The 9,702-nt window shown below is 54.0% G+C and overlaps 1 protein-coding gene across 1 annotated transcript; it reads left to right on the top strand.

Annotated features, from left to right (window-relative positions):
• Positions 1–542: 542 nt before the first annotated feature.
• Positions 543–9,090, top strand: rtkna (rhotekin a; the record flags this gene model as incomplete). The annotated part of the gene is made up of 11 exons (XM_084457719.1): positions 543–760; positions 856–917; positions 2,247–2,300; positions 4,215–4,332; positions 4,807–5,031; positions 5,288–5,382; positions 6,056–6,162; positions 6,294–6,425; positions 6,992–7,157; positions 7,278–7,382; positions 8,399–9,090. The coding sequence occupies exons 1-11, from the start codon at positions 558–560 to the stop codon at positions 9,088–9,090; spliced, it is 1,959 nt and encodes a 652-aa protein (XP_084313845.1). The 5' UTR covers positions 543–557.
• Between the last annotated feature and the right edge of the window lie 612 nt (positions 9,091–9,702).

The raw sequence follows: 9,702 nt of genomic DNA, 5'->3' as shown, positions 1-9,702 counted from the left end.
TTTCGTTCCTGTTTCTGTTCCTCGTAAAATACCGTTCGTTTTCGGTTTTCGTTTCCGTTCCTTGAACCGGTTCGGAGCCTTGCCCACAACACACACACACACGCTCACTCACGCCCCAGTGAACCCAGACACGAGAACGCTTTCAGGGGCACACCCTGTTAATATGCCCACGAGAGGGACTTCACACACACGCATACACACACACACACTCTCACACAATCAAACACTCAACGCTGTCTCACTCAACGAAGACACACACTCATGCTCCATTTTTGTTCCCTCCTCACGAGGAACGCTCAGTCAGTTGTCTTCAACTTCCACTCTCTCTCTCTCTCTCTGTCTCTCTCTCTCTATCTCGCTCGTTCTCTCTCTCTCTCTCTCTCTCTCTCTGTCTCTCTATCTCGCTCGCTCTCTCTCCACTTCCAGCCTCTCTCCATTCACCGTCAAAGATTCACACACTCAAACCTCAGTGTCTGATCACCCCCCTCCCTCCCCCTCTCCCGTGCGTCTCCCCCCAGGACTGCGACATCCAGAAGAAGATCGACCATGAGATCCGCATGCGTGACGGGGCCTGCAAGCTGCTGGCGGCGTGTTCCCAGAGAGACCAGGCGCTCGAGGCGGCCAAGAGCCTGCAGACCTGCAGCACGCGCATCATGGCCTACATGTCAGAGCTGCAGAGGATGAAGGAGGCGCAGGTCATGCAGAGGGTGGCACGCAGGTCAGAGGTCAAAGGGGCAGGGCAGGGCAGGGCGGGGAAGAGGTGGGATTTTGAGGAGGAGGAGGGGGTTGTGTGTGTGTTCAGAGGATTGATCTACAGAGGTTTGAGACGCGCCCCCGGCTGTCCCCCGTGTTTAGGTCTTCGGAATCCGGGCCTATGGATGACAGACAGCCCTGCAAGGGAAAGGTCGCCATCTCAGGTAAGCCTCACTCCGTGTGTGTGTGTGTGTGTGTGTGTGTGTGTGTGTGTGTGCGTGTGAGAGTGCGAGAGAGAGAGAGAGAGAGAGAGAGTGAGTCTAGTGTCACTGGGCTGAGAATAAGCACAAAGAGACTGTGGAAGCTCTTTATTCTAACATAATAGCTAACCGATCTCCATTAGAGGAACCTGCTTCACCAGCCCCCGGGCCCGACACCCCCCTCCCCCCACTACATTAACTGCAGACAGGGGGGGGAGGGGATGAGGGAAGGTGAGGATGAGGTTGGCGGGAGGGGATGAGGGGATGTGGTGGATAGAAGGATGGAGGAGGGGTTTTCTTTGGGGGGGGGGCATTTCAACCCCTCACGCCTCATTACCTGACAACTAGACTCACAAGTCAGACTCTAAACGCTTCGCTCAGCTAGAGACTGAGGGCATTCTCCCAGCTGCCCTTGCTAAAAGTGGGTGGAAACAATTATTCTGCATTGCATGGCAGAACCAATCCAAAGGCTTTAGAGCGTAGGTTTGTTAATGGCCGTTCTCGCCTCCGTTCAAATACCGATCAAAACTTGAATAAAGAAATCGCCAGACCTTGGTAGGCAAAGACCTCCAGTTGTCTGGTATCGTGAGACCCACCCCCCTTCTCTCTCCCCCCTCTCTCTCTCAGGAAAGAGAGGGGGTTTTGAGAGAAAGGTAATTCTAGGATTATGATGCTCTGGGTCGGTGGGCTCTGATGGTCACAGCTGCCTGTGTGGGACTGCTGGGACACACACACACACACACACACACACACACACACACACACACACAGGAATGTTTCAGTTAATAACCTCTAGCTGTTGTTAGTATCATTGATTGACAGGCTTGTGATTTAAGTGGCTCCCAGCATGGATGACACTCTCTCTCTCTCTCACACACACACATACATACACACATTCTCTCTCTCTTTCTCTCACACACACACACACACACACACACACACACATACATACACACACGCACACACAGGCTATTTCGCAGCACAAGAGTGGGATCCTGGTGGGAGGAGATAAAAGATAAAATGTATTAATGTATGTTTGTCATTTAATGATGACTGATATAGACTGGTGATTGTGTGTGTGTGTGTGTGTGTGTGTGTGTGTGTGTGTGTGTGCGTGTGTGTAGATGTGTCTGTGAGTGTGGGTCTGTGTGTTTGTGTCTGTGTGTGTGTGTGTGTGTGTGTGTGTGTGTGTGTGTGTGTGTGTGTGTGTGTGTGTGTGTGTGTGTGTGTGCGGTATGAGTAATGGCTGAGGCTGATTTCTCTGGTCTAACCACTTGTAATTTTCCATTGCAGACGTGCGCATCCCTCTAATGTGGAAAGACACAGAGTACTTCAAGAACAAAGGAGGTGAGATTTCACTGAGGCCAGGAATCTCTTACAGCAATGTGTGTGGAAACCCCTTATCAATACTAAACATGAACCATATGACTGTCCGTCAGACTGAGTGTGTACTGTAGGACCAGGTCGCTTGTGCTTCAGTCTTACAAGTTTAAGACAGATCGTCTGAATAAAATTGGATGTCCGATGTCCGAAAACCGGCATGGAATCCTACTGTACAGAACTACAGTATGAGGAACATGCTGTGCACACAAAGAGCTTCTTATCAGAGAATTCCCAGCCACAGTGGATGGTGGTACCTGATTAGAGATGGGTGGTTCCCTGGTACAGGAACCTTCTACGTAGTCGTCTCTTCCCTGGCTCTGCTCCAGCAGCGCACACAGACATCCTGTCCCCGAGTTCTCCGTCTCCCTGTCCCTGAGTTCTCCGTCTCCCTGTCCCCGAGTTCTCCGTCTCCCTGTCCCTGAGTTCTCCGTCTCCCTGTCCCCGAGTTCTCCGTCTCCCTGTCCCCGAGTTCTCCGTCTCCCTGTCCCCGAGTTCTCTGTCTCCCTGTCCCCGAGTTCTCCGTCTCCCTGTCCCCGAGTTCTCTGTCTCCCTGTCCCCGAGTTCTCTGTCTCCCTGTCCCCGAGTTCTCTGTCTCCCTGTCCTCGAGTTCTCTGTCTCCCTGTCCCCGAGTTCTCCGTCTCCCTGTCCCCGAGTTCTCTGTCTCCCTGTCCCCGAGTTCTCTGTCTCCCTGTCCCCGAGTTCTCCGTCTCCCTGTCCCCGAGTTCTCTGTCTCCCTGTCCCCGAGTTCTCTGTCTCCCTGTCCCCGAGTTCTCTGTCTCCCTGTCCCCGAGTTCTCCGTCTCCCTGTCCCCGAGTTCTCTGTCTCCCTGTCCCCGAGTTCTCTGTCTCCCTCTCCCCAAGTTCTCTGTCTCCCTGTCCCCGAGTTCCCTAGAAACGCTGCTCCTCCTCTCTTCTGAGGCGATCTCTGATCTATACCATGCTTGGATAGGAAATAGCTGACACGTCTCTACTCAAGCTGGTATACATCAGCTCAAGTGTGATCAGCGATTTTCCCCAAGGGAGAAGTGGCTGTAAGAGCGTCTGAATGGGCCGTAGATCTGGGTCTAATTACGCTTTAATGAGTTTAGTGTGTATGATAACGCTGTTGCCGCTACTGGGACAGTGCTTATGTCACCGTCACATGAAGTGTCAGGGAAGGCCAGCTCCTCGCTAGTTTTAAGCAGTGCGGGTATGTTAGCGTGACCCGCATCATTAGTGAGGTTCATCCCCCTCATGACCGCCAGAACCAATTCATCTGCATGACCTGCGCATATTCATGAGCTCCGAGGGGACAGGTAGCTTGAACCCCCCCCCCCCCCCCTCTGGATGAAGCGTAACGAGGCCATTAGCCAAGGTCGTTAAGAGCAGTGAGACCGTCGGAAAGCCTTTAGAGAGACTCACAGGGCCCAAGCGTAGTTAGTGTGCGACTGAGCACGCACACACGCACACACACACACACACACACACGCACACACACACACACAGATGAATCCAAGGAAACTAGCAGACTTCCAGACGTCCCTGCGTCACAGTGAGATTGCTGCGTCTGTCTCTGGCCTCTGCTCCGGTTCCAGCGCTCGTGACGGATGCAGCTGCTGCAGCTGATGGCTTCTCAAGTGGGGGAGTCTGGCAAAGCCGCTCTGATGTGTTCCACATGCTGCCTCACACACTAGCACTCTGCGTTTGGTCTCACTTTCAATCCTCCTCCTCCTCTGGTCTCCGTCTCTCTGCTTTCCTGTTCGTCCGTCGCTACGTATTTTCCTGCCTGCCTCCGCTGTCCCTAAACCCCCTATCCTCCCTCTCCCGGTCTCTCTCTACCTCTCTCTCCCACTTTCTCTCTCTCTCTCTCTTCCTCTCCTTCTCTCTCTCTCCCTCTCAGAGCTCCACAGGTGTGCAGTGTTCTGTCTGCTGCAGATAGGAGGGGAGATCTTTGACACAGACATGGTGATGGTGGACCGGACGCTGACTGACATCTGCTTCGACAACACCATCGTCTTGTGAGTCCTCTATATCTCTCTCTCTCTCTATCTCTCTCTCTCTCTCTCTCTGCTGCCACTCTCTGGCTGTCATTGTATTCTTTCATGCACAGCAAGTGTAAAGGTTTCAATAAGTGTTCAATAAATGGTATTGTGTTAGTGTTCAATAAGTGTTCAATAAATGGTATTGTGTTAGTGTTCAATAAGTCTTCAATAAATGGTATTGAGTTAGTGTTCAATGTCTTCAATAAATGGTAGTGAGTTAGTGTTCAATGTCTTCAATAAATGGTATTGAGTTAGTGTTCATTAAGTCTTCAATAAATGGTATTGAGTTAGTGTTCATTAAGTCTTCAATAAATGGTATTGAGTTAGTGTTCAATAAGTCTTCAATAAATGGTATTGAGTTAAGTGTTCTCCAAAATGAAAGCGTGTGATGATGACGCGCCTTCCTTTCGCCCTCCGCGTGACCTTGGTTTGACCCCTGGGTCCGCGCAGCAGCGAGGCGCGCCCGGGGTTCGAGCTGCGCGTGGAGCTGTACAGCTGCTGCTCCGAGGAGGACTGCTCGGCGGGAAGTACGCCCCGCAAGCTGGCCAGCAAGCTCAGCAGCTCCCTGGGCCGCTCGGCGGGGAAGAAGCTGAGGGCGGCCATGGAGCCCGGAGCCAGCAGCCCCGTCAGCAACGGAGGGGGGGCCATGCTGCTGCTGCCCGTGCCGTCCATACCGTGAGTGGGGGGGGGGGGGGCCTTGGGGGTCCGTGTATTACTTCACCCGTCTCTACTCTGTCCTCCTGCATAGTCAAATACAAGCCCCCTCTGTGTTTACGTGATTTATGTTTTTATCCATCTCTTTTTATGTAAAGCACTTTGTGCTACATTGATTTGTATGAATGGTGTAATAGAAATAAAATGACATCGACATGAACTGAAACATGTCCCAGCAGCCCGGTGATCATTCTGGCGATGTCTTGTGTGTCGACAGGGGACCAAAGTACCATCTCCTGGCCCACGCCACCCTGTCACTCTCTCACATCCAGGACAGCTTCCGCACGCACGACCTCACCATCTCAGGCAATGGTGAGCAGAGCTCTTACTGTCATGCTTCTCTCGGTCTCTCTGTCCCACTGTCTCTCTGCCCCTCCCTCTCTCGGTCTGTCTCTCTCTCTCTCTCTCTCGGTCTCTCTCTCTCTCTCTCTCTCTCTCTCTTTCTCTCTCCCTCCCTCCCTCCCTCCCTCAGTAGGTATGTGTGGGTCTGTCTCTCTCTCTCTCTCTCTCTCTCTCTCTCTCTCTCTCTCTCTCTCTCTCCCTCCCTCCCTCCCTCCCTCCCTCAGTAGGTATGTGTGACAGACAGACATTGGTCAGAGTAGTAAGGTGCCTGCTAGCAGGGCCACTGCTGTGGAAAGCTCTTCATGGGGAGAGGAGCTGGGGGCCAGACACTCACACTTTATTCATGGGCCCTTCAGGCCGTAGTAAAGTTTGATGGTCGCTCTTCACGACCTTCCCTGCAGCTGTACGCCTTTTTATTTCCCATACCTGTGTGTGCGCAAGGTGTGTGTGTGTGTGTGTGTGTGTGTGTGTGTGTATGTGTATGCGTGCGTGCGTGCGTGCGTGCGTGCGTGCGTGCGTGCGTTTGTGTTGAATGGCAGTATGCAATGTACTCTTCACCTTAGTCTTCAATGTCTCTCCTGTCATTACCCCTCCCCCCCTCCTTCCCTCCCTCCCCCCTCCCTCTCTCCCTCTCTCCTTCTAGAGGAGTGTTCATACTGGCTGCCTCTCTATGGCAACGTCTGCTGTCGTCTGGCGGCCCAGCCTCACTGTATGACAAAGCAGATGATGAGCGGATGTCTGAGGGTCAAGGTGAGTGTGTGTGTGTGCCTGTGTGTGTGTGTGTGTGTGTGTGTGTGTGTGTGTGTGTGTGTGTGTGTGCGCGTGCGCGCATGTGTGTGTTCTCCGTCTCATTTAAAACTTAGTGTCCCTTTCTTCCACAGCAGATGGGAGGTGACGCCCAGGGCTGGACGAATGTCTACGGTGTCCTTAAAGGGACAAACCTGTTCTGTTACCACCAGCAAGAGGATATGGAAGCTAAAGTTGAGCCGGCTTTTACCATCGCCATCAATAAGGTATATGAAACGTGCGCCAGCATCAGGGACGTCCGCCACCAAACAAAGGCGTTGCCGCATGTGAATGAGCGTCTAGAGGCTGGTCATACCGTGACACAAAGGGATGAACTCCTGCAACAGACGTCTCTCCTACTGCAGTATTAGCATGTGATCATCATATCCCGTGTGTGTGTGTGTGTGTGTGTGTGTGTGTGTGTGTGTGTGTGTGTGTGTGTGTGTGTGTGTTGATCCATCTTGGCCACTCATCCGTTCCCCTGTGACTCAGCCAGTGTCTGTAGCCCCGGAAATAAGCCCTGCAGCTGAGTGAAGTCTGTCAGCCTGGTGAGACCGAGTTAGTCAGCAGCTCCATGGTCTGAGGCTGGACTGACTCAGACAGGGGTTGAATGGTGCGCTACTGCCACCTACTGGTGCCGAAAGGCATTGCGGTTAAATTGCAGTCGTGTGCATGGTTAAATAAACGCTGACGTTTTTGAGTGCACTCGTTTGTTTTGAGCTGGGAAAGACGTGTTCATGCGCGGTTGAATTCAGCACCTAACGTGCATCTGCGCATTCTCGTACCGTTCCAGGAGACCAGGATACGAGCGTCGGAGAAGGACCCCCAGAGTAAGGCCCAGAGCATCTGCATTAGTAACCAGTACGGCGGGGAGGACGTCACACACACGCTGGCGGCGGACACCCGCGAGGAGACACACCGCTGGATGGAGGCCTTCTGGCAGCACTTCTATGACATGAGTGAGCATGCGCCTCTTCACAGCACACTGCGCTTGCTCACCGGCTGGCATTTCTCAACTCGCGACCGCACGGCGGAGGATGTGGTCTGACCGGCGGTTTCCTCGTCTCTCTCCCCGACAGGCCAGTGGAGGCAGTGCTGCGACGACTTGATGAAGATTGAGCTGCCGTCTCCACGGAAACCGGCTCTAGTCACGCCAAAACAGGGTTCTCTCTATCATGAAATGGGTAAGATGGCAACCGAGACCCATGACAGGTCAGGTCCTTGAAAACGTCTTTATAAAACTAAATAAGGCTCTGTGGATGCCATTTCAGTCTGTTGTAAACCAGGAATTTAATGTTAGAAGATTGGGTACCTATAACTACACAAATCCATGGATATCAAATGAATACAGGACATCCTTGAGACACACCACCTTTCTTAACTGCATGTGTATGAGTCTTAACAGTGGTGTTTGGCCCATGTGCATGGTGTACCTCCATTAAAACCTCTAAGATAGCTAATTTGTGTAACCTCTCTCTCTCTCTCTCTGTACTGTTCTCTGAATGGAAATGGTCCTACCTCCGTATGCTGACTCACTTTTATCTCTTTGTCTTTTTCTTTCTCTTTTCTTTCCTCTTGGGTTTCTCCTCTGGTCTTCCTTCATGAAACTCCTCCCCTGTTTCCCTCTGTTATTCACCAACAACACACTTATCCTGTCTTTTTATGTTTCCAAAACTCCGTCGGAATCTCCGTCCATTTGGGACGAGCCCATTTTGAACCTTGTCTCTGCACGCCACACCCTGCATATCATAACGCTGATGTGTCAACCCCTATTGGTTTCTTTTACGCACATCAATAACTCCCCCCGCCCACTCCCCCCACCCCCCTCACACACACATGCCCCTCCCCCCCGGTCCCTGGCAGCCGCCCCCCCCTCCCCCTCCTGCGAGGGCCTCCTGCTGCAGGATAACGCTGTGTCTGCTGAGATTCGCGCTCTGCTCTCCTCCTATTACAACGACAGGTGATGTAAAGCGGGGTGGAGGGGGGGGGGGGGTGGGGGAGGCGGGGGCGCAGGTTCACGCAGACAGGAGTCACGAAATCGGCAACCACCACCCAGCCTCCCCGAAGCTAGCGGCGCTTCCTGGTTGCTAGTTGAACATGCTAGTTTCTGTGCCGTGGAAGCCATTCTCTGTTTATAAAAAGACTTTTGTCTAGTGTCTCTGCGGTGTACTGATGCAAGTTTCCGTCGTGTCTCCTCCAGTTATTGAGGCCTCCGATGACCTCAGCACGGTGTCGGACATCTTGGCGCGCCGCATGCAGGAGCTGGAGCTGCGGAGCCAGCTGGGGACTACGCCCCCCTGGATGTCCCTGTTCGAGGAGTCCCCCGGCCGTCCCCGCCCCCGCACCCCTAGCCTGGCCCGCCACAGCCCCCTCGGCAGCCCGCGGCACCTCCCCCGCAGCCCGCTGAGCCCCCCGCGCGGCCTTCGTCCCAGCCTGCTCTCCTCCGACGCCAGCCTGACCTCCGACAGCGACAGCCCCTGCAGCGTCAGCCCCTCCAGCTCGCGCCATCGCCACCACCACCACCACGGCTGGGCCGAGCCCGCCTCGCCCCTCGCCCTCTCCTCCTCACGCCATCGTCCTCGCACGCTCTCCCTGGACGCCAAGCTCAGCACCTTGAGAGGGAGGGGCTACGGGGGGGCGCTACAGACTCAGTGCTCCTGCCAGCCCCCGTCCTCCTCCTTCTCGCTCCTGGCCCCCATACCGGCCTCCCGCGCGCCACCGCCCGCCCTGTCCTGCTCCAGCTCCACCTCCAGCACCAGCTCCAGCGAGGGCAGCCACAGCCCCGAGTCCTCGGAGGGAGCCCCCTTCTCACGGCCCTCCCCGGCAAGGCGCAGCCTCAGGAACCTCAGGGCCAGACTGGACCCCCGCAACTGGCTCCAGAGCCAGGTATAACCCACCTCGGCTCCCTCTCTACTCCCCGCTAACCACACATGGTCGTGGGAAGGACAGGCAGATCACAAGCCTGTCTTAGCCCCTCTGCGGCTGAAAGCGTCCTGGTATGATGACTGGAATTCCCTCTTACCCTAAGGACAGGTGACCTGAACCTAAAGCCTGGTCTTCACTGGGACTGTGTGCACTGCGATGGTTCAAAACCACATGGGAGACTGACAGCATGCCTCTCTAATAGAGGCACTTGGGAAATGAACGAGTACGACTGCATACTGTGGACCCAGCGGTTCTGAAACCTCAAACTGGAAAGGATACATCTGTACATGATCTGGGTGAGAAGGGCGAGAGCATCGATGGGAGTAGCATTACAGGCCACAACAGGAAGGGAATTGAAAGCCTCCCTATTGGTTCACCTGCAGTATGTTCCTGCTCGGGCGTTGCTGGTGAAGTGGAGGTGAGGTTGGCCTGTTTGGGGCAGGGGAAGGCTCAGAGAACAGGAAATGGGGATATTCAGCCTTTTCACATGTTGAACTGTGTATTGCTGTGAACGCGGTTTTGTCTTGTATCCTGTACTAACTGTGATCTTCACTTTGATGAGAATTGTCCTCCATATCC

The sequence above is a fragment of the Borostomias antarcticus genome, assembly GCF_949987555.1.
Source record: "Borostomias antarcticus genome assembly, chromosome: 23".
In the NCBI taxonomy this organism is placed as follows: Eukaryota; Metazoa; Chordata; class Actinopteri; order Stomiiformes; family Stomiidae; genus Borostomias; species Borostomias antarcticus.
This window is presented reverse-complemented; position numbering and strand designations above follow the sequence as displayed.